The sequence below is a fragment of the Carettochelys insculpta genome, chromosome 12, assembly GCF_033958435.1.
Source record: "Carettochelys insculpta isolate YL-2023 chromosome 12, ASM3395843v1, whole genome shotgun sequence".
NCBI classification, from domain to species: Eukaryota; Metazoa; Chordata; order Testudines; family Carettochelyidae; genus Carettochelys; species Carettochelys insculpta.
The window spans coordinates 38,555,631-38,578,419 of record NC_134148.1 but is presented as its reverse complement, the minus strand read 5'-3'; the positions used below and the strand labels follow the sequence as shown (position 1 = coordinate 38,578,419).

At 42.0% G+C, this 22,789-nt stretch overlaps 1 protein-coding gene across 7 annotated transcripts in view; it reads right to left on the bottom strand.

The window, feature by feature from the left end:
• LRRK1 (leucine rich repeat kinase 1) overlaps positions 1–22,789 on the bottom strand; it is a 132,298-nt gene that overhangs the window by 13,902 nt on the left and 95,607 nt on the right. For all 7 annotated transcript variants that reach the window (XM_075006425.1, XM_075006424.1, XM_075006427.1 and 4 more), the window contains 10 exons: positions 18,132–18,303; positions 17,458–17,621; positions 15,930–16,069; positions 12,486–12,735; positions 8,810–8,976; positions 6,790–6,987; positions 5,842–6,119; positions 4,824–5,018; positions 3,312–3,463; positions 1,784–1,901 (listed from right to left, as the gene is read on the bottom strand). In XM_075006425.1, the coding sequence (XP_074862526.1) occupies positions 1,784–1,901; positions 3,312–3,463; positions 4,824–5,018; positions 5,842–6,119; positions 6,790–6,987; positions 8,810–8,976; positions 12,486–12,735; positions 15,930–16,069; positions 17,458–17,621; positions 18,132–18,303 (1,834 nt within the window). The remainder of the gene's footprint in view (positions 1–1,783; positions 1,902–3,311; positions 3,464–4,823; positions 5,019–5,841; positions 6,120–6,789; positions 6,988–8,809; positions 8,977–12,485; positions 12,736–15,929; positions 16,070–17,457; positions 17,622–18,131; positions 18,304–22,789) is intronic.

Here is a 22,789-nt window from a genome sequence, read left to right as displayed (position 1 = left end):
GTGTGTGAGACCCAATGCTATCTGGCAGTACAAGGATCAAATTTTACCAAATCTGCAATCAGGTTAAAAAATATGATTGACTCCACACATAGTTCACATCTATTAGCATTGGTAGGGAATTTTCTCATAGGAAAATTGAATACATATATTCTTTTGGTTACTTTGCTGACCGGAACCAAAATTTCTCATTTTTCAACATCAGACTGCACCTCCTGTGGGGTTGCACTGGTTTAAAGGAGTTGTAATTTAGATGCTTCACGCCTCCCACCCTGCTCTGTGTGCTGGGCCTTGTGGTTGCACGGCAGCTCCCATGATGCACGGCAGTTTTCTTTCTCACCAAGCTGCAGGATGCCTCATTGGAGATATAGTCCAGCCAGGGAGCCCAGCCCATACAAAAGATTGAAGGCATGAAAAACCAGAATTACGGCACTGAGGAAGCTGGGTGGCACCATAAGGAGACAGATGTAGTCTAATGTTGAATTCACTTGAAGTAAATATTTTAGTTTTTGAGAGGTAGCCGTGTTAGTCTGTATCTTGGAAAAACAAACGAAAAAAGCAGTCCTGTAGCACCTTAAAGATTTTATTTTTACATTTTTGATTAAAATGAAACATTTTGACATTCCCATAATGAGGTTTTATTTCTGCTTGAACAAAAACTAAATAAAACAAAAAGTAGTCCTGTAGCACCTTAAAGACTAACAATATTATTTATTTGATGATGAGTCTTCGTGGGACAGACCCACTTCTTCAGATTCTCCAGATCCAAAGAAGTGGGTCTGTCCCACAAAGACTCATCATCAAATAAATAATATTGTTAGTCTTTAAGGTGCTACAGGACTACTTTTTGTTTTATTTAGTTTTTGTTCAAGCAGAAATAAAACCTCATTATGGGAATGTCAAAATGTTTCATTTTAATGAAAAATGTAAAAATAAAATCTTTCAACCTTCACAAATTTAAACCTTTCTGTGCTTTTTTTTTCCCTGCAAAATGTCCATATTTTGACGTTCTGACGCAATTCAGGACACGTAAAATGTCACAATAGCAGAATTAGCTGCGGGATACAAATCCAAATTTTCACTCAGCTCCAATGTCATACATATACAACTAGAGTTGGTTGAATCACCTATTTCAAATAATTCACCCTTTTTCGATTTGCGAAGCTCTGACTTTTAGGAATTCAAGCTGTTCAACAGTTCTGCAGTTTTTATAAGAACATTTTTGTTTTGTATCAGAACCTGGCTGCACTCAAAATGGTTCTGTTTGAAGAGTAAACAGGGACCTAGAAGAGATATATCCACTTTGCTGTCTGGAGAGTTAGGCACTTATTTGCCATGGACCTTTAACTCCCTTTAGCATCTTTAAAAATCCCCAGCCTCAATGTCTTTTCTTCCAGTGCTGTTCCTTATCACTTTCAGACAGGACTTTCGACCTGATAGAATCCCTCAGTACTGATGCACTATAAGCTGGGACAGTTTTATGGTGAACTGCTGTTGTTTCCATGTTTCATTCAGAACAGCAGAACCATGGTCTTGGAACCAGTCAGCTCTAGATTCTAGCTCAATAACAGGTGGAAACAATACACCAGTGAGAGAGCAGATGCAAAGTTTGACTGCCCATCTGAGACACTCATTGTCATGCTAATTCTCTGAGCTTTACATTAGTAGTTTACTGTGCTAAAATACCATGTTTGTGTTGAACATACATGAATACAGATTTTTCCAGTAGCACAACGAAGCGCAGCCAAACGACAAGAAGAGAGGTGAAATATGGGATAACATTTACCTCAGTGGCAGTCCATAGTGCACTCTGAACTTTTAACTGGCAGCATAACTTCATTCCTGGGCAGCTCATTCTTTCCACTTCTATGAGTCCTTTCTCTGTGTTCACTACCGTGTAGTTTCTGAAAGGAGCAAATGCAATTTGTTAGATCAGCGGTGCCAATAGTAAAACAGTATTAACAGGCAGGTGCAATTAATGTGTTTGCACAATTTGGAGATCACTTAGTATTTTTGGCCAGGTCACATATACTGTCAGCTCTTTAGCTATCCATCATCTTGCAGATGAAGAAAATGCTCAATTTTGGGGGAGAGAGGAAATATTGTCGAGACAAATTAAGACACTTAAAAGTTCCTTCTACTATTAACTGTTTTCTAATCAAGAGGGAGACATGCTAGTCTATATACTATCAAAACAAAAAAAGTAGTCAAGTAGCCCTTTAAAGACTAACAAAACAAATTTGTTAGTCCTTAAAGGGCTACTTGACTACCTTTTTGTTTTGTTTTCTAATCATATTCCAACTACTGTCTTGTTACTCTGATTATTTTGTTAGCTAAATGAAAGGGAAGTGACAGAATAAGAAAGACTGAAGGTCCTTAGCATGGAAAAGTAATTTTAAAACACTTGATTAATTAATATTTTTGTGAATAAAAGCAGCATGTTTCTTTAACTATGATTTGTGGGGGTCACATTTTTATGGGTTTTTGAACAAACCCTGGGCATTCACAAATGTGTCTGTGAATCTCAGAAGCTGCATCCATTTTAGCATAAGTAGCTGTATGTTCTGAAATGTGTACCAGAGGTGCATAACTCCTTACTCACCTGTCTAACAATCAGGGAGCAGAAATAAATACTGTACAGCTTAAGCAGTGAACCAAATGGCATGAATGACAAATAGTGAAAGCAAACAGTTCATGACTAACAGAACCAAAATTACTTACCTATACCATTTGGCAAATACTTGCTGAAAGCGAATACCTTCATAGAAAATCTGGATCAGCTCATAAAATAGTTCCATCAGCAGTACGAGGCATGTTCTTAAATCCAATATCAGAATCAGATCCAATTCAGCAAAGCATTTAAGCACTTGGTTAAGACCATCCCTATTCAGTAAAAAACTTAAGTATATACTAAACATAAAGTATTAAAATAATTGGATTTAAGCACAGGCATAAGTGCTGTGCTGAATAGGCATGGAATGCTGAATTGGTCCCTCTGTTACGAAAGGCTTAGTGTCAGATGGTCTCATTAGTAAAAGGCGATCTTATCTAGTCTGATGTGCCAATACCACATCCTGGGTTTGTTACAGTTCCTGACCTTGACCCGATAATAATTTGAAGCTCAGCTAAGCTCTGTAATACTCTTTACTTAAAGCAGTCTGGGATATTATGTCTTTTTGGAAGTGCTCCTAATTCACTTTTACCTTCCTTCCTTACTGCCTCCACTAGCATGAGTGCTGACATGGAAAGAGTCTATATTAAATCAAGGACGTATCAAAAAGGATGAAAAGGATAAAAACAAATAAAGCCTCTACCTGGTGTCTTCCTTCCCATCCCAGAATACCACAGTGTACTCTTGTCCTTGGGAAGAGAAGAAGGAAGACTGCTTCCCACAAGACAGCATGTACATGAAAGTAGCAAAGGTAGGATCTTTCATCTGTGCTACAACAGAAATGGCCAATGGACGCTGAAAGACAAAACCCATACCTTGAATGGCAGATACAAAACAGATTCTTTTGCAGCTCACGAACGAACAATACATTCATAATAGTTAGTGTTTATTATATCTATAGCTTCACAGTCTGGGGATCTGAAAAGAACCTAAGGGAGGTATGTACCCAAATATGGACCCAAATTCCTCACACTTCTTTCAAAACCCTGTCCCACAGGTATTCCCTGAATTTTGCACTTTGGTGTAAAACCAACATGAATTTCAACAATCCAGGCTGATCTTTCTCCTTCCACCCCTCTTCCACGTTTCCCTCTCTCATTAGGATTTTATCTATGAACTTCTTACGTTTTGAGAATTTAGAAGAGAGAGACACATTCATCACAGAGTATCAGTGTTTGTAAATCAAAGCTCTGCCTAGCCCTTACTTGAAGGACTGCGGCTGCAAAAGTGCACAGTGATTAAAGAAAGATGTAGTGCAGCAGACCCCAAGACAAGTGCACTCAAGTTGCGTGAATCTTGGGTTAACACAACTGAGTGGTGGGGAGCTGGCACCTGGCTCTGGGCTGCCCGCCATTCAGGAGAGCCAGGAAACGGACCAGTGTAGCAGCACTGTTCAGTTTCCACACTCCTGTCAGTGGTGGCCGTGGAGAGCCTGACTCTCAGCTGCTGCCACTGACAGGAGCAGGGAAACAGCTCCCATTAGGAGCGGCAGCCTGACTCTTGCCGTCCCTGACAGAAGTGGACAGCACTGATCAGTTTCCTGTCTCCTGTGAGCCTCAGGGTGCTGGGAGCCAGGCTCCCTGCTCCTGCCACTCACAGGAGACAGGAAACTGTCCAGCACTGCTGTGCTAGTCAGTATCCTGGCTCCCCTTAGTAACGCAAAATTTGACTTACACAGGGTGGCACAGGAATGCAATTCCATGTAAGTCAGGGGTCTACTGTACAGTGTAATCTCCTTTTGTATTTGAAATCCTTTCCTGTCCCATGGCACCATCTTTTCAAAGTTCCTGAATTCCTTCTAGCTGTATTCACATCATGACAAGTCCAAGCTTTTTAGTAATTAAGGGTGGACTCTTGCTCCCCTAATGTCTATGAGAATTTTGCCCTTGATTTCAGTGGACCATCATTTCACCCCAAGAATAAGCATACAGTTGCTCCACACATGGAACCCACACTGAAATCAATGGAAGTTAAATTCCAATTACCCACAGGTGTAAATGGATGGATCTTCACTGATATCACTGGAGTAGTGCCCATTTACACCAGCTGAGGATTTGGACCTTAGCATGTGGGGAGGGGGATGTTGCAGGATGGCCCCAGTCACAAACTGTAGATACATGGTCAAAAAGCATTAATTGTCATCCCCCTTTTGTACCTTTTCTGGCTTAGTGTCCCAACATTCCATCATAAGTGTCTGCATCCTGTGGAACTGCACTTCCCCCGGCTGCCCCAGAATGGGGCGGATCCCTTTGGACAGCTTCTTGGAAATTTGAAGTTGATGTTGTCCAAGCACAGGGCGCTGTCCAGACAATAGCTCATACAGGACCATTCCATAGGAAAACATATCCACCTAAGACAAACATCACACAGGTAAGCACAAAACTCCCCATGGATGAAGTGTAGCTATTGTTTGGAAGGGAACTTTATGGTATTTCTAGACTTTAGGAGAACCTCAACAGCAATGATGGAAACCAAAGAACACACAAACAACCAGAAAGAGGTAATAAAATAAGATCAGCAGCACATTCAGGATATACACAGATGACATGCACCCCTGTGTGGAGGGACTAGGCTTATTCCCCTCATCAGTGTTGAATAGCTCTTAGGCTGGCTACTATGCATAGGATTAATTTCTTCTATAAAGAATGAACTGACCTAAATGAAGAGTCCTAAGAGCTTTGTTCCCAGGGACTCTTCCATGGCACATGGCATTTCCCACCTAGCTGCAGCTGGTGCTATGAATACAGACTCCAGTTTGCATGTGCCTTGCTCTTGTGCTGTGACCAGTTAACACGGCAATGACATGAAAAGCTTCTTCATCAGTGATTCTAGTCAATCAGATCTCTGTTTAGAACAACCTGTTCAGAAGTGGATGCCTCAAGTTAAAATTCCAAAATCCAGAGTTAGGCTCCGAAATCAATGCTCTGATTTTTCAGAGGTGCTGAACACCTGTAGCGCCCACTGATGGGAAGCTGTTGGGCACCTCTGAAAAAATCAAGCTATTTACCTATACGCTCACATATAGCTTCAGGGGCACAACTTCAGGCACCCATTTTTGAAAACCCTGGCTTTAGTCAGCAGTGTGAGAAAAATACATTGGGGCCTTCGTGAGCATCCTTTTCATTGATTTATAGATGAGAATCACAGCACTTCAATGGAAATTTCTTAGTTACCTTTTCATCATACACTATTCGAGGCCTAATCTCTGGGGCTTGGTAACCAGGAGTGCCTTCCACTCCAAGAGCTCCTTCATGGAATGACTGCCGAGAAATCCCATAGTCAGAAAGTTTGATGTTGACATGATCTTTAATGTCTAAGGACCACACTAAAATGTTGTCTGATTTTAGGTCACAGAATATGATGTTCTTCTTATGCAGGTAGGCAAGGCCTGTTGCAATCTGATATGCTATTTTCTGGGTTAGCATATGTCCCAATGGCACAAAGGAAGCCCCTGTCATCAACAAAAAATGCTATGTTTAGTAGAGAAAACTTTCATAAGGATGACAGTTCTTATTATTTTAATCTGAACTAACATAAACAATCTATTTGTTAAAATGTTACTCTGAATGGGATGAACTGCACTGGCACAGTTCGTGTTACTGTAGGTAGAATTCTGTCAGCTTTTTAACCCCTTAATTTCAGCCATTCATAATGCTCCCATAAAAATTAATAGTGGGATAAAACTAGACAAAGTGCTGAAATGGAGATAGGGCCAAGTTATTAAAGGGGCCTCATCCCACATCTGGATTTTATGCCATTAATTTAACAGTGGCAAAATTACAAGTCATAGATTGACATTTAGATCTCTGCATATCTGATTTTCAGGGGGCAAATTGCATGTGCAGTATTAATATAAGATTTGGACACCATATTCCCATTAATTTTAAGGAGTACTGGGCCTATAAATTTCTAGATCATTTTTAAAAGCTGAGTCTTACTGGCAGTTTTCATGAGACCCCAATAAAGTCTCAGCATGACAGGAATTCCATTACTGCCTATCCAACTCGGAAAAAACATTACTTCCTTTTACAGCTCAAAAAATAGCTTCAGGATGGCAGGCCTTTTGCTCACACTGTGACATAAGCATTTCATTATTTTCAAGAAGCAGGTTTGGCTGTTACCTTTGGACTTTCCAGATAACACAGTTGTGAGGCTGCCCAAGGGAGCCAACTCTAAGGCAAAGCAGAGAGGATGGATACTAATCCCAATCAAGGAAACAACGCAAGGGTGCTGCAAGGAGTGGAGCATGCTGGCTTCCTGACGGAACTCGGAGAAGTTCTTCATGGCGTCCATAGCTCGCAAGTGCTTCAGCATGGTATCTAGTAAAACACACAGACCTCTTTTCACTTCAGCAAGCAGCATTGCAACAGGTGAACCAAGCAATGCCGTGTTTATGGTTGTCTTGAAAACTAGAATTGCTTATAGGATTTTAAGAGCTAAGAAAACTACTGCAGGAAGCAAACAATGTCCTTACTTATTCTAATAATGGTGCTTTGGGCCATGCCCTCCTTTGCATGACCTTCTAAAAGGCATTATTACTCTGTCAGTAGCAGTTACGTTAGTGCACTAGGAAGCAACTGGGTATGGGATTTCGAAGGTCTCATAAATGACTTAGGACCATAAGACCCACTAAAAGTCAGTGGCACTCCTGTTCTTCCAGAATGTAAGTGCTTTTGAACATCTCTATTTAAAAACATCACGTGACTATTATATAAAACATAATGGGGAAGAGACATGGCCCCTCTGACTCCACCCCAGCACTGGAGTTGTGCATAATCGCAGCTCTTGTGCCAAGGGAACACAGAAGCCATTCATGGCTAACCTTGCTATTAGCCCTAGTCTTTCCAAAGGGCACATGCAATTGGTGCAGTAGTTGCTATTCTCCATAACCCACAGAGGCACTATATGTTTCCTCTTTGAAGCCAGAAGTGAGCTGAGTCCCTGAGGCTCTAGACTGGCCTTCCAAGGGCAATGATGGAAGCCCTAGGACTTGAGATCTCAAATTAAACCAGCTAAAGCACTGGTAGGCTCATCATTCTAGCCCCCATGGGACTGACTGTATGATCTAACTGACTTGCCTGTGCTTAACTGCGAGGACTTGCTATCGGTCCCAGTGAAAGGAGCACCTCAGAGACCGTGCAGATTTTGTAAGGTATGACAACTGAGTAACAGTACTTTTTGTTATGGCAGAGGTCCCTTTGAGCCAAGTGCAAGATGCTGTATGGACATATGAGAGACCATCCTGCCCCAACAGTCTGATGGTCTATATGGAAAAGACACAAGAAGTATCATCATCCCATTTTACAGGTGGAGAACAGAGGTACACATTGATCAAATGACTTGGCCAAGGTCACAGCTGGAAACTGAGGGCAGCTCTCTTGAGAACTAGCACAGTGCCTTGTCCATGAAACCAATTCTGCACAACAGGATGGCTCAGGCTCGGAGAATCATGAGGAGGATGTATTAGGGAGAAAAGTGAGATTCTGTCTTCTCCCCCAAACTGAGGCTCTGTCTTGTCAGAGCCCCCAGTCCCCAGCTGGCCAGTGCATGAAAGACTGAGAATCCAAACCTGGACCCCAAATGCAGAAGTGCATCATGTGCCAATGACTATCAGCCTGGCTTCTGTTCTCCATTTCTTATATATGTTTTCATAGGGGATGCCTACACTGCACAAACCCCCCACAGCAACGTGTCTCAGAACCTGGGTCAAATGGCTCGGGCTCATGCTGCAGGGCTCGACATAGCAATGTAGTTCAGGCTGAGACTGGAGTCTGGACTCCAGGACTCTCTCCCCACAACGAGTTTCAGAGACCAGGCTCTGGCCTGAACAAGGACATCAACAGTGCTATTATTAGCCTTGTAACACAAGGACTGTAACCCCAAGTTAACTGACCCAAGCTGTGAGATTTGCTGCAACAGCTTTCATAACTTTTCTTGCTGTGGAGATGTATCTGTAAAGACTTTCTTAAAATACATCTATCTTCCTTTTCTTACAAGTTTTGCTGTACACTGGAAAGCTATATTTAAAAAGAGGCCGTCAGTCCTTAGCAGACCAAAGACGATTCAATCATAGTTCACAAATTCACTGTGGACAGACCATATTTAACAAACGTAACCCCACACGCATTCTGTGCACTGTACCTGTAGCTGAATTAGGAGAACTCTTGCATTTCTTAATGTGATATCTCTTCACCGCCACTGGTTTTCCTTGGTATTTTGCCTGATATATAATGGTTCCACTTCCACCCTGGCCAAGAACATCGTTTTCATTTTCACTGTATTCTAGTTTACTATTTTCCAGAAATAGTCTGCCAGAAATGTAAAATATAAATCTTTAAAGGAACTGTGATTTGCAAATTTAATGTGATTTTTTTCACACTTTTAAAAGACTATCATCTCAATAAAAGTTTTCACTGAGAGGACTGCACAAGTTGCTGTGTTGTTAGATATTTTAAAGGCCAGTACACATGGATTTGTTTCTCACAAGGAAGAAAGATGTGGGCAAACCTGCAAAATGGGGAGTTTACTGAGTTGAATGTAGGTCACTGGCAACCAACAAGATTCTGAAAGCCAGCAAGGATCCATTTCTAAGCTGATGAGGAAAATCCAGCAGATATGGACAATGCATGGCCAGTTTTACAGGTTTTTACTTCCTCTGCTTTCCAGCAGAACTGGACTGTGTGCTGAAAAATGATTGTTCTAACCAGCCTGCTTTTACCAGACAGGAATTCATTTACACACCCTCCCAGAGAAAGCGTTTACAGCCTCTCTGACATCAAACATTTCCATATGCCTTGATGGACTCGTCAAATAGAATTCTAACAAATAAAACTCCTTATGAGGGCTTACATGCTGCAGTGCTGGCAAATTTACCCAGAATGACCTACTAAAACTACCTGGAGAAAGGAACACTGGCTACTAAAATTATTTATTTGACAGGCTTACGCGACTCTGCGCAAATATTGGGAGCTCAGACAGCAGCTGGTTAGAGTCTTCAGAGCTCTGCACCATACCCAGTAGACAGATCTGAGTCATAGAGACAGTATGAGCCATTAGGGACACAGGACTGCTGTCTAAATGCCCAGATGCCCTGATGAAGGACCTTCAGACATTTATTCTCTAATTAGCAAGAGTGGATTCTTCACTCTTTGGAGCCCACTGTGTGTCTGTCATACATATGGGGGACAACTATCAACAGAGACATACACAATGTTTGCACTAGGACCAGGAGAATGACAGCTGATTACAGTCTTAATGAAAAGGCAGAACTCAGCTTGGTTTCATTAAAAGGGGCAGGGCAATAATTTCAACGGCTGGCTAGAGATTTCACATCAAATCCAGGTGGAACTTTGCAGCTTAGGATCAATTTGCTTTAAGCATGTGTGCTCCCTTATGTCCACAATTGAGCTCCATGAACCAAAAGCTAATATTACAGAATAGGTGCAATGTGAAAGTTATACGAAACTCTTATAAATTTAATCTAAGCATGAGAATAAAAATGTCTACTTCTTCCTTAAATCTGACCCTAGATTCTGACTCTTCTTCCCTTCCAGCCCATAAAGCATATAATAGCATTGATGAAGACATCCAAGGTCATGTATACCAGAAGACACAAAATGGCCTCCTAACTGTCTTCACAGATTGACTTAACAATCAATCAGGTTCTCCTTGTGCCTTGCCTCATAGGCTGAAACATCTCAATCATAATATTGTTAATGAAATGAGTTCTTGTGAGTGAGTCCGGCGCTCAGCTCCTTTACTGGAGATGCCCAGAAAAAAAACACTACATCTGACGGCATGTGGAAGCCTAAATCCTTTCATTACTGAAAGGGCCTCACAACTCAAAATTAAATGGGTTCCTTCTACTTCAACTTCCTTTTCTTGTACAGTAAAAGCTTTATCATCTGGCACCCTCAGGGAACTGGGGATCATGGATAATAAAATGTGCCGATATTCAAACTGGAGCTGGCATCTGGCTCTGCTTTGCCTCCCAACTGGGCAGTGGGTAGCAGGCTCTGCTCTGTCCCCCAGCCAGGCAGTGGTCGGCTAGCTGGTCCCGTGGCAGCTGGCTGTAGCATATCAGTTAATGCAATTTGCCAGTTGTCTGGGTGCTGGATAATTGAGCTTTTACTGTATATGTTTTGGTATGCAATGCATCAGACATTGGTTAGAAATTCCTATGCAGCTTAGAATGGCCTTTGAGTCCAGATGAAAGGTCTGTCAGACAGGGAGATAGAGATGCACGTACAGAAAATCATTCCACATACAGAATGCTTATCTAATCCCCAACTTGGCCCTGCAAAACCTTTTGATAGAACACCTCACTTTCTAAGTGACCTGCTTGACAAGCTTGGGAAAGAAACTTGCCTATCCACTATCCTTTCGAAGACTTTCTTTCCTGTCTTCAATGCTCCAACACAAGGAATAGTAGGAATGGGATAGGATTGGGTTGGAGAGAGTGAAAAGCATGAGGAAAAGGTAAAGCTTGTGTTTGGGTAAAAAGAGAAGAGGAATCAGGGAAAAGCAATGAAGCAGAAACCACAGGGTATATATGAAGGAGATAAAGGCCTTTACTGAAGAGTTCAGCTTCACTTAAAGGGATAAGGAAAAAATTGTGCCAGTGGTACTTTTCTTTTCTTTTTTCAAACCATCATTTCTCTCAGCCTCATTCATTATTAGGTTTGTAAAATGCATTAGTAACTGAGAATATGATCCATTAATCAGAGGATTAACTTTTCCCTGAAGTAATGGGAAAAGTAACCGAGAATAGCTTTTAGGGGAGCAAGGTCTAGGATTTTGGTCTCTGTATAAACTTCAGGAAATATCATCATTTCCTATAGCAGATTTGATCTGATGCCCACTTTTGCTAGGTCAAATTTGCTTTCGACAGCAAAAGTGCTTTAATTTTCTCAAGGACGGAAACTGCACTATCCAAGCCAATTACAGGGCACAGGAGTCAATCCTCCTAGAGAAGTAGTTAAATCGTTTAAAGTTTCTGTCTGGGACAGCAAGACTTTCTGTAGAGTCCAGGACTCCTGCAGAGGAGGGAAAGTCTCTCTGAATCACAGCCAAAGCCCCAGAATCTGCTGCGGGTGCGTGTGTCCTATCATCCCGCAAGAGCAGAAACTGCAACTTGAGCAAGCGTCACAAAGAATGGATGGATGTTTATAATTGTTCACTGGGAACAGTCTGAAGAAATTTGTTGTACACAGGCTGTGTAAGGGCTAAAGGTTGAAATTAGCTAATTTCAATAATCCACTCATGTCTTCCAAAATAACACTCCACCTCTGACAAAAATGAATTTTGGGGAAGTTTTAATACAAGTCTGAACACTGTAGCTGATGCCCAAATCAAAATGTGCCCAAATCACAGGGATGTTGAAATGCCTTTGGGATGGGCACTTTGAAGCACTCTATATTATTAGCGCACTATTAATAATCTGCCATTTTATACATAATAAGGGTCCTGAATGAAATATTTTGCACCATGTCCTGGCCAGAATATGCTATTAAGGACAGTAGAGAATAGGATCTCTTTTAAAAAGTGATTTCCACATCATGCCACAGGAATATCAGGAGACTTTACAAGGTGATGAATCAGATACTGACAGCACATAGTGACTGTGTAAGCAAATGTAATGACCATGTAAGGCAGACTAAGCTAGGATACGATGACATAGCTTGGAGTCATGGTAGATGAATTTTTTTTCACATCAAGAGTCAGTATAGACGTCCAGTAGAAATGAGCTGGAACAAATGCAAACAGAATTATTCATAGAAATTTTGAAGTCCAATCAATGACTGTCAAGTAACATTACCTGGCTGGAAAATCTGTCATGAAGAGCTCTGGGACCAGCTCTTGTAGAGGAACTGGGACGTCACGGTGACAAGGACATACGATACAATCCTGTTCTATAGCAGTCAGAACACAATCCTCCATGTTAAAGTATTGCTCAGCTTCCAGTTTATCAGGTGGCTCATCCTCCTTTGCTCTAGAAGTTGCGCAGATATGGCATGGGACATACTGTTCCATTAGCAAAGTCCCGTCACTCTCTGTGGCAGTCAGTGCTACAAATTATAAAATAATAAAAGACATTGAACAGCAGTGTCCAGTACACTCATCCGCATGAAATCCTTGCTTGCAAAGTCCCAGGTGCTCATGTAATCCCTCATGTGACCAAACTGGTGAGAGCAGCTCTTCTAGTTTATCAGCTGTGATAAAAAGTACCTATTTGTCAAAAACACAAAGGCAGCAAGGGCAGCGTTGGATGGACACATGCTCCAGGATGGTGACATAACTTAAGAAGTCTGGCAGTTTTTCATTCAGTTCTTCATGCACCAAAAATAAGTAACCCACAGGGAGTGCAAATAATTTTTTCAGCATGATAGAAATTTTAAAGTTTATGGATAGGAAAACCTTTTTATGAAAGTAACAGAGAGGAAGCTGTGCTAGTCCATACACTATCAAAACAAAAAGCAGTCAAGTAGCACTTTAAAGACTAGCAAAATAGTTTATTAGGTGAGCTTTCGTGGGACAGACCCGCTTCTTCAGACCACAGCCAGACCAGAACAGACTCAATATTTAAGGCACAGAGAACCAAAAACAGTAAGCAAGGAGGACAAATCAGAAAAAGATAATCAACCTTCTCTGTGCCTTAAATATTGAGTCTGTTCTGGTCTGGCTGTGGTCTGGAGAAGCGGGTCTGTCCCACGAAAGCTCACCTAATAAACTATTTTGCTAGTCTAAAGTGCTACTTGACTGCTTTTTGTTTTTCTTTTTATGAAACGTTTCTTCATGGCTTTAGCTAGCCACGCTTCAGAAAGATGGAGTCCATTGTAGTGAACAAAAAGGAATAAGAATCAAGTCTGTCCCTTTACAGTTCCTTCCTCCTTCTGACTCTGCTTTAGCCAGAATGAAGCAGACAAGAAATCAGAGAGACAGTTCCCAGGAGTTATGGGCCGAAGCAGTACTTGTTTTGACAGACTCTATCATAGATATTACTTTACTGCAGGGCTTCTGAACCTCTGAGTTAGAGGCTTGTGACCAGCCACAATCTGAGGCAGTATTACTCACAGCTCAGTGATTCAGGAGACAAATTAGCAATCAGCATTTCCCAAAAGAGCCACAGTTTTGTGAATTTGTTATTTCATTTGCTATGTTACTATATATTCCTATTTAAATGCCATGACAGGCAAAAATTTTAGTGTGTATAAGTCTCGTAGCAAAATAACTGACCAAATAATATTAATTTTTTGACTACAATAGGCTAATAACACAATAAAAGCACCCCGATTCTGACTGGTTAAAAATTAAACCACACATTTTAATATCATGTGCCTCAAAGAACGGCAGGAGACACATTAAAGAGCCACTTATGGATGATAAGCCTCAGGCCAGCTATCACTAGTTTGAAGTGAAAGTTCCAATTCACAAAAGGCAGAGGGAAAAAGAAATTTCCCCTTGTCATGCTATGGTGGATTCTAGCTGAACTGGAAATCACAGAACACTCCCCCAGAATGCCATGAAATGCTGAATGGACTAGGTCCTTCCAGCTGAGTATGCCAGATTCCAGAGCAGTTAGTGAATGAAGGTTCCTCTCCCCCTCAGCCACAAAGAGCACTGTCAGGCTGTGGCTACACTAGCGCCCCCCTTTTGAAAGGGGGATGCTAATGAGGCGCTGCCATGAATATGCAGTACCTCATTAGCATAATAGCGGCCACACGTTTCAAAAGTGCCGCTTTCAAAACGCACGCCACCGGTGTAGATGGGGCCTTTCGAAAGGACTCTCCAGATTTCAAAAGCCCCGTCTTCCTATTTGGTTTTGTGAAGAAGGGGCTTTCAAAATTCAGGGGTTCCTTTTGAAAGGCCCCTGTCTACACCAGCAGTGTGCATTTCAAAAGTGGCACTTTCAAAATGTGCACGGCCACAATTATGCTAATGAGGTGCTGCATATTCATAGCAGCACCTTATTAGCATCTGCCGAAATAGCTCATTAGCATCCTCCTTCTAGTGTAGCCACAGCCTCATCGTTTTAGAATGCTAATCAATTTGTGGTTCCGATAGTTCTGTTGTCTTCAGTCCAAAAAGGAACAAGAATTCCTCCTCAGACAATTGGAGGCACAGGGCAGGGGTAGCAGACATGTGCCTTGTACGTTGTTGAAAGGGGTCAACAAGTGTTGCTGGATGGGTTATTGGTCTGCCTTTTTATCCAAATGGACCATTGACTTGCATCCTCCATTCATCATTCCATATCCAAATACGATTCTTTGGGATTGAGACATGGCAGTTGCCCTGTGCTGTCAGAGGAAGGGTTAAAAATAGCCCTAGAAGATGGTTGTCCTGAGAGCCAATTGGGGGAAAAGGACTGTGACAGCCAATCAGAGCCCAGGAAAGCTATACAGAAGAGATGGCTAGCTAGGGTGAGCAGACACTCTTGCTTCAGCCCTGGAGGGAGAAGGACCTAGCTGTCTGCTAGAGCTGGGTACCATGGTGGGGAGGGGCAGAGTGAGCTGAGGGATCTCTGGCCAGGCAAGTTCCCAGCTCCAGGGCCTGAGACAAGGCCTGAGGGTATTAGGGAGAGATAGCCAGGGCAGTGGAAGGTAACAGGTCCAACCCCTTGCCAGGGATGAGTGACCATGTCAGACTGCGGTTTGCAGAACTATCTTCTTACAAAGATCTTGGACCAATACATGCCAACACTTATCTCTGAACAGTATGTGGTTTCCTAGAGTACAACATGTCAGGTTTTTTAAATCAAAATTTAGTTGTGAATTTCAGACTTCAGTTGGGGAAACAGTGGGCCTGATTCTCATTTCGCTTATGCTCTAAAAATCATGAGTAACTCCATTAAAGTCAATAGAGTTACCCTGGTATAAAACTGGCAAACCAGGCTCAAACATCGTGATTTAACTTATCTTGGCAGTGTGGACCTGACACTGCTTGCACTACATTCCATGGAGGACTTGATCACTGACTCTCGGTTGTTGTACATCTAATCTGTGCTTGCTTTTAGGATTTTGAAGGATTTGCATGCTTTGGATACAATGCTCACACTATGTGGTGTCAGTAAAGATGTGTATAGCAGTGAGTCTACTGCTGCCTCTAGACTGTAGAATCCTTGGGACCTATGCTGATCTGATGGTTTTTTAATGCTCTTCATTTATTGCCTGTTGTGCACACAGATAGCTTTGTGAAGGAATAATTTCCAAAAAATACTGTTGAGACATAACAACGTACAGAATGCTACAGTTGCTTTTCTTACCTGGAAACCATTGATCTATCAAGGAGTTGACGTGATCGGTGATGAAAGCCATTGCTGAGAAATCTCTCACTTCTGACTGGCAAATAATTTTAATTCCACCGCTTTTTTTCTTTTTCCAGTTCACGTCAGAAGATTCCACACTATGTAATGGAAAGCATGAAACACCCAAATAAGGCATTTGTAAGCCAGGAACGTTAACAGTTTTTCTTTAGCAACATCACTGACAAGCTGAGCCATGAAATCACAAATAATTAAAAAAATACTTAAAAGGAAAGTAACTTCGATTGTCTAAAAATATGATCCCCAAACTGAATCTACCACCCAGAAGAGTTTAGATTGAATATCTATAAACACAAATAAGCAAAAGCTGGATGCTTATAAACTCCAAATGATCTGCAGTTTTGTAAGCCAGTGGAGATTATGCTGAAAGCAATAAATAAAGTCCTCAAGGGATACGAGTCTTAAAAAAACCCCTAAAACTCAAAGGGCCATAACGTCAAAGGCTCTTCAAAAACACGCTTGCAGAATATGTGGCTGTATTAATTTGCCTACAACCTCTGGTATTTATACACAGAAGTGAGCTTTTGTGCAAATTTTATGTAGAAGAGCTGCACTTTCTTTTGTCCCAACAAAGCCAAAGTAAATGGGCTCTTTGTGAGAATTAAGTATGGGTACATGAACGAGAAGTCCTGTGGCACCTTAAAGATTAACAGACTTTTTGTATCTGCAAAAACCATGAGAAGTCCTGTGGCACCTTATAGACTAAAAATTTTCGGGAGCATAAGCTTTTGTGGGCAAAGACCCACTTTGGGTCTTTGCCCATGAAATCTTATGCTCCAAAAAAATCTGTTAGTGTATAAGGTACCATAGGACTTCTCACTGACAAACATGACTACCTTCTGATATGGGTACGTGGACACCTCTGCCAAACTCAAAAGAGAGGAAAGATGGTCAGGTGGTTAGATACTACTCGAGTACTTGAGAGACAGGTTTAAGTCCTTGAGTTCTGCCATAGACTTCCTGGTGTGATCTTATGAAAGACAACTAGGCTCAGACTCCTGGCTAGTGTAAGAAAAAATCCAGCTGTTTTGCTTCAGCCAGTGGAAGGCTTGCACTGACCTAGCTACACCACATCTCATGTCCCCTTCCACAAGAAAAGCTACCAGGCTTAAGCAGAACAGAAGGACAAAAGAAAGCTCTCTGTGCTAACAAAACAAACCAGCACTCATGTAGCACTTGAAAGACTAATAAAATAATTTATTAGGTGATGAGTTTTCACGGGGCAGACCCACTTCCTTTTCCTCAGGCAAACAGTTCTGTTCTGAATGTTGCTCTGCATTTTTGGAGGTTTTTATATGTGTACCTACAACAATGCCTCCAAGAAATAATATATGATACATTCATAACTGACAAACAAAGTCTGCTCCACAAAACTGCCGAGCTTTGCTTTTCTGAGCTGCATGAACACAAACACACACCCTCCTCTTCAGTCCAAGTCAGTGAATGTGTAATATTGAGCAGCGATTACCTTAGGTAGCCACCATCAAAGCTAACAAACAGACCTTCCTGCCAATAGACAGTATGAGTTCTTTTGACTCGGAATGTGCTGCAGCGGTTTCTTTGAGTGCCTGTAAAGCTGTAGATGGTCACATTTCTGTTCCTGCTCTTGCTGTTCTTCTTGTTCTCAAACAGCTGAAATGACACAATAATTCAACACCAAGATGTTCCACACTGGGATTCCCTTTAATCAAGCACCCCCACAATCCAGCCCTGTGTCCAAACTTGGGCCCTGACTCCTGCACCTGTCATATCCTCACCCCCTTCCCCTTGACATGGGTGTGTGATAAGACAGTACCTGTAAGGAACTTAAATTACTTTTACTTTGCACTGAAGAGAAGCCGCAGCAGTAACTTATGCCACCAATGACACTCACTGCTTTAACCAACCATGCAAACGCTATTTTTATGACCAGGCTCATTACTTTTACCTTCTGACACGTTCCTATAACTCTTGCTTACACAAGTAATTAGATTGAAGGCAACAATACCACTTCTCCTCTTAGTTAAACATGCATAAATTGGAGTTACATCACTGGCTACAGTGGAGTTCCGCCAGATGTGCGCAGGCATATCATGAGAGCAGATTGTAGACCAAATATCTGTAATTGTTTTCATGTGCTGTTTTCTGACCATAGTCACCTACCTGGAGATCCATCTCAGCAAGACTAATTAACATCCGTGCTATGAACCTCTGCCAAAAGCCAACTGGGACAAAACTCATCTTGAACACCCTTTGGACAGTGTTTGTAGACTGGTGGCGTAAACCATGGATATCTAATGCTGGTTTGGCTGGGAGAAGATGAGGTAGGAGGTAGCTGAAACAAATGTGACAGTTCAAATCTTCAGTGACAGCTTTACAATAGCAAATACCTTGTATTGTCTAATAACAGCATTTAAGTTCTGAAGTGACGTTTGCACTCATTCAGACCAACACATGTGAAGATGCTGTCCTGAGATCAAAGACTTACAGTTCCAATCTTATAGGAATCTCTGAACAGAAATACCAAGAGGCAGACTGTTTGTTACAGCTGAGCTTAACTTGGAACAGATAAGAGGTATGAGAGAATCAAAAGTTACAACTACCTACTCGTGGGGCGAGGCTGTGCTGCCCTCCCCCTCACGCATTAGTGAAGTCTCAGTGTTAGTCTACTTTACCCCTGTAGTGTACGGTTCGTAAGGCCTATAATGTAGCTGAGGATCAACTGAGTAAGCTCTGTTCTAGCCTCTGCATATCCCAGGCAAACTCCTTTCCTCTTTCAATATGTCCCCATGCTGAGGTAGGGGATGGGAATAGCAGGTACAACTGCCAGCTCCCATGGCTGAGAGAGAACCTTTCTTGGAGGGAGTTTTCAGCTGGCCAGTTAGACTCACACTAGAATCACAGTAGCACAGACAGCTTTGGGTTTCCATAAAGCTACTGTAAATTTGTTAAGCAAATACAGATTTGTCCTATTTAATGGTATTTGAAAAGCTAATATACAGTGAGGGAACACTGCTTTTGAAAAGCAAAATGAGAAGCTGTTGATCTTGAAGGCTACGTCTACACTAGAAGCATCTGTTGACAGAAGTTACTGTCGACAGTGAAATCTCAACAAAACCTCTGTTGACAGATTGCATTTATGCAAAACTTGCTCTGTTGACAGAGAACCACCAGACTGCACTGCCCTCCGGTGCCAGAAAGTGGAATGGCAGCTCTGCAAAGGGGGTGCCCAACAACCAGAAGTCCTCTCTGCCAACAGAAATGTCTGCACTGTACTTCTGTTGACAGTACTCTGTCGGAAGGCCCCTTCTGTCGACAAAACTCTCTAGTGTAGACATAGCCAAAGAGAAAATCCTGCACAAGTTATTAGTCAGGTAAAGTACAGTTTTCAATGATCACTTTAGTGCCGGCTCTCAAAGAAGCATATTGTGTGTAACATCCTTTAAAATGAGTTTATTGTTTTCGATACTTACTAATAATATATTTCAAATCAGACATGTATTACTACAACAACTATAGTAACAGATACATTGTAAAGGGTTCTCCGCTCAGCCTCAACTTCTGTACTTACAGTCAGCTGTTTGTGTGAAACTGTGCAGGTGAATGCCAAGATTTGGTCATCAAACCAAAATTTAGACACCAAAATATCTGATTTGTGGTCACAACCAAGTTGATAAACAGTTATCTAAATTCTATCATTTGAACACTGTGCAACTTCTTTTGAATGTGGGAACAAAATGATGGGCTCCCTGAGATGGGAGAGGGATAGCTCAGTGGTTTCAGTATTGGCCTGCTAAACCCGCGGTTGTGAGCTCAATCCTTGAGGGGCCCATTTAGGGATCTAGGGCAAATGGGCAGGGGCAGGATAGTGCTTGGTCCTGCCAAGAAGGCAGGGGACTGCACTCAACAACCTTCTGAGGTCCCTTCCAGTTCTATGAAGTGTGTATCTCCATATATTAGAAGATTCTTGTAAAAATGTGGCTGTACAGGGCTAAGAAATAAATAAATTACACTTTTATATAGTAACAGAAGCATAAATTCTTACAGTATTACACCCTGGCAAAGTAACTAAGGCCAAAGACTAAGAGACTCAACCAAGCTAGCAGGCTGTCAGAGGCAGATGTGGGAAAACAACAAAATAGATCACAATTCTTCTTTCATAGTTAAACCCAGAGTTTTCCTGTGAAGTTAAGTATTAAAATAATCAATTCAGAAAACCAGGCTGGTGATGCTTACCTTAAGGATATATTTTTGTATATCATAAACATAATATATAACAACATTTCAGATGACAAAATTAATCATCTTACAAAACATCTTTGGAATTTAAGACAGTAACCTCAGTATTTCCAATTTGTAAACTGAAAACATAAAGGTAAGGCCATCAGCCTTAATTTAACTACCAAGACAAGGCTGAGCTACATCCGTCTTAGGCAGAGCGAATTCCAGGCAGAGTGAATTCCTGAGATGCAGAGCATATCAAACTAAAGGCTCTTGTTCCATGAAACTAGCGGACACACCTCGTGACAGCCAATAAATTTGCCTCAGCATATCTAAAAAACTGTCCAGGAATGCAAGAAAAAAGAAAGCCAATGGGGCCTGCTGGACCAAAACCATAGAATGGTTTATAATACTGATGGACACGCAACACCATGTTTGAGCAGCAGCCAATGCAAATCTTGAAAAATATGTGAAATGTACCCCGTCCACCCGTCTCGGTGTGTAAATAGGCAGCTGCTTTCTCTGCCAATTGCAGGGTGTGGAAAGCCCTATCAGGCAATCTAGACAATAATTGCAAGAGCCCAATCTCAAATAACCCCTCCAGTCTGTCAAACACAAAAATTAATGCAATCGGCTGTAGTAACTCTCCATCAGTGGTGAGAAGGGTATTGTAACCAAGAGGCTTTAACTGGCTCCAAGTAGATCAGATAAAGTATACTATCATAATCCATTTTCTTATTGCTGAGCCAAGGACAATGTAATTGCCTTTGATAAAAATGGCAGATAGTGACAAGGTATCAGGAAGGTATTTGCAATTATGCATAAACCTCGCTGCTTTGTCTGTGTTAAGCTTGAGAAAATTTGCTGGCAACTGGGCCTGGGTAACTGACAGGCATAAGGACAGCATTCAAAATACAGCACTTGTAACAGCATTCCTGAGGGGTTCAGAATGATGAAACGGGGCTACAACAGAAGAGCTAGGAAATGTCATGCCACGCTGTATGGTAAAGGCAATAACTATTGATTCAAGAGACAAATGACAAAGAAAAACAAAAATAGTGGTGAGGAGAAGGGAATGGAGAAAGGAATTTAGTAACCTTTAAGTGAATATGATCCCCATGTAAAATTCTTAATGCAACATAGGCTACGTCTACACATGCACGCTACATCGAAATAAGCTATTTCGATGAATAGCGTCTACACGTCCTCCAGGGCTGGCAACGTCGACATTCAACGTCGACGTTGGGCAGCACCACATCAAAATAGGCGCTGCGAGGGAACGTCTACACGCCAAAGTAGCACACATCGAAATAAGGGTGCCAGGCACAGCTGCAGACAGGGTCACAGGGCGGACTCAACAGCAAGCCGCTCCCTTAAAGGGCCCCTCCCAGACACACTTGCACTAAACAGCACAAGATCCACAGAGCCAACAACTAGTTGCAGACCCTGTGCATGCAGCATGGATTCCCAGCTGCAGCAGCAGCAGCAGCAGCCAGAAGCCCTGGGCTAAGGGCTGCTGCACATGGTGACCATAGAGCCCCGCAGGGGCTGGAGAGAGAGCGTCTCTCAACCCCTCAGCTGATGGCCGCCATGGAGGACCCCACTATTTTGATGTTGCGGGACGCGGATCGTCTACACGTTTCCTACTTCGACGTTCAACGTCGAAGTAGGGCGCTATTCCCATCCCCTCATGGGATTAGTGACTTCGACGTCTCGCTGCCTAACGTCGAAGTTAACTTCGAAATAGTGCCCAACACGTGTAGCCGTGACGGGTGCTATTTCGAAGTTGGCGCCGCTACTTCGAAGTAGCATGCACGTGTAGACGCGGCTATAAATGTATATCTAGTGATGAGCTTTATAGTAAGAAATAAACCATGTCACTTAAGATATGCTTCCTTGTGTTCACTGAACCGGAGATTAGATATTTACCTCTTGTTCTCATGGGTGACGTGATCACCAACATCTGGGGAGCAACTTGTCATCAGTATAACACTAGTGAGAACCTAACGGTTCTCTGCATTGCTCTGTAGCAAGGATCATCTGTTCTAATCAGATGATCTGTATTTCCTGGAAGGCAGCCATTGGTGGAGCTTTGAGCTTGTCTAGAAGGGAGCAGAAGATGTAATTTCCAGCTCAGGCAGACATACCTGTTTTGATCAAGTTGTCACAGGACTTTCCCCATGCTTTCTGAAAATGTGTTTATTAATATGAATATGTATAACTCAAAGATGTTTGAGACAAAATTCCTCATGTAACATATCAATTTTAATGTTGTAATCTGCTGAATCTGTATATCATATTTTTGTACATGTATCATTCTCATATGTGAAGTTGGAAGTATGAAATGTGGATCTGTTGATAATCCTACATGTGCTAATGAGCCCATTGCTGATGCCCCAGAACCTGAAGGCTCAGTGATCAAGTCAACTATCTCTGAATAGCTTAGTTTGTCCTATGAGCCCAAATTGTAGTTGGTCCTAGAAAGACATCTGATCAAGCCATCCAGTACTGGAATCCAACCTGAACCTGGTATTCTTCCATGGGAATAAGGAGCAGTTTTCCCTCTATTTTTTTCATTCATGGGCAGAATAAATTTTGTT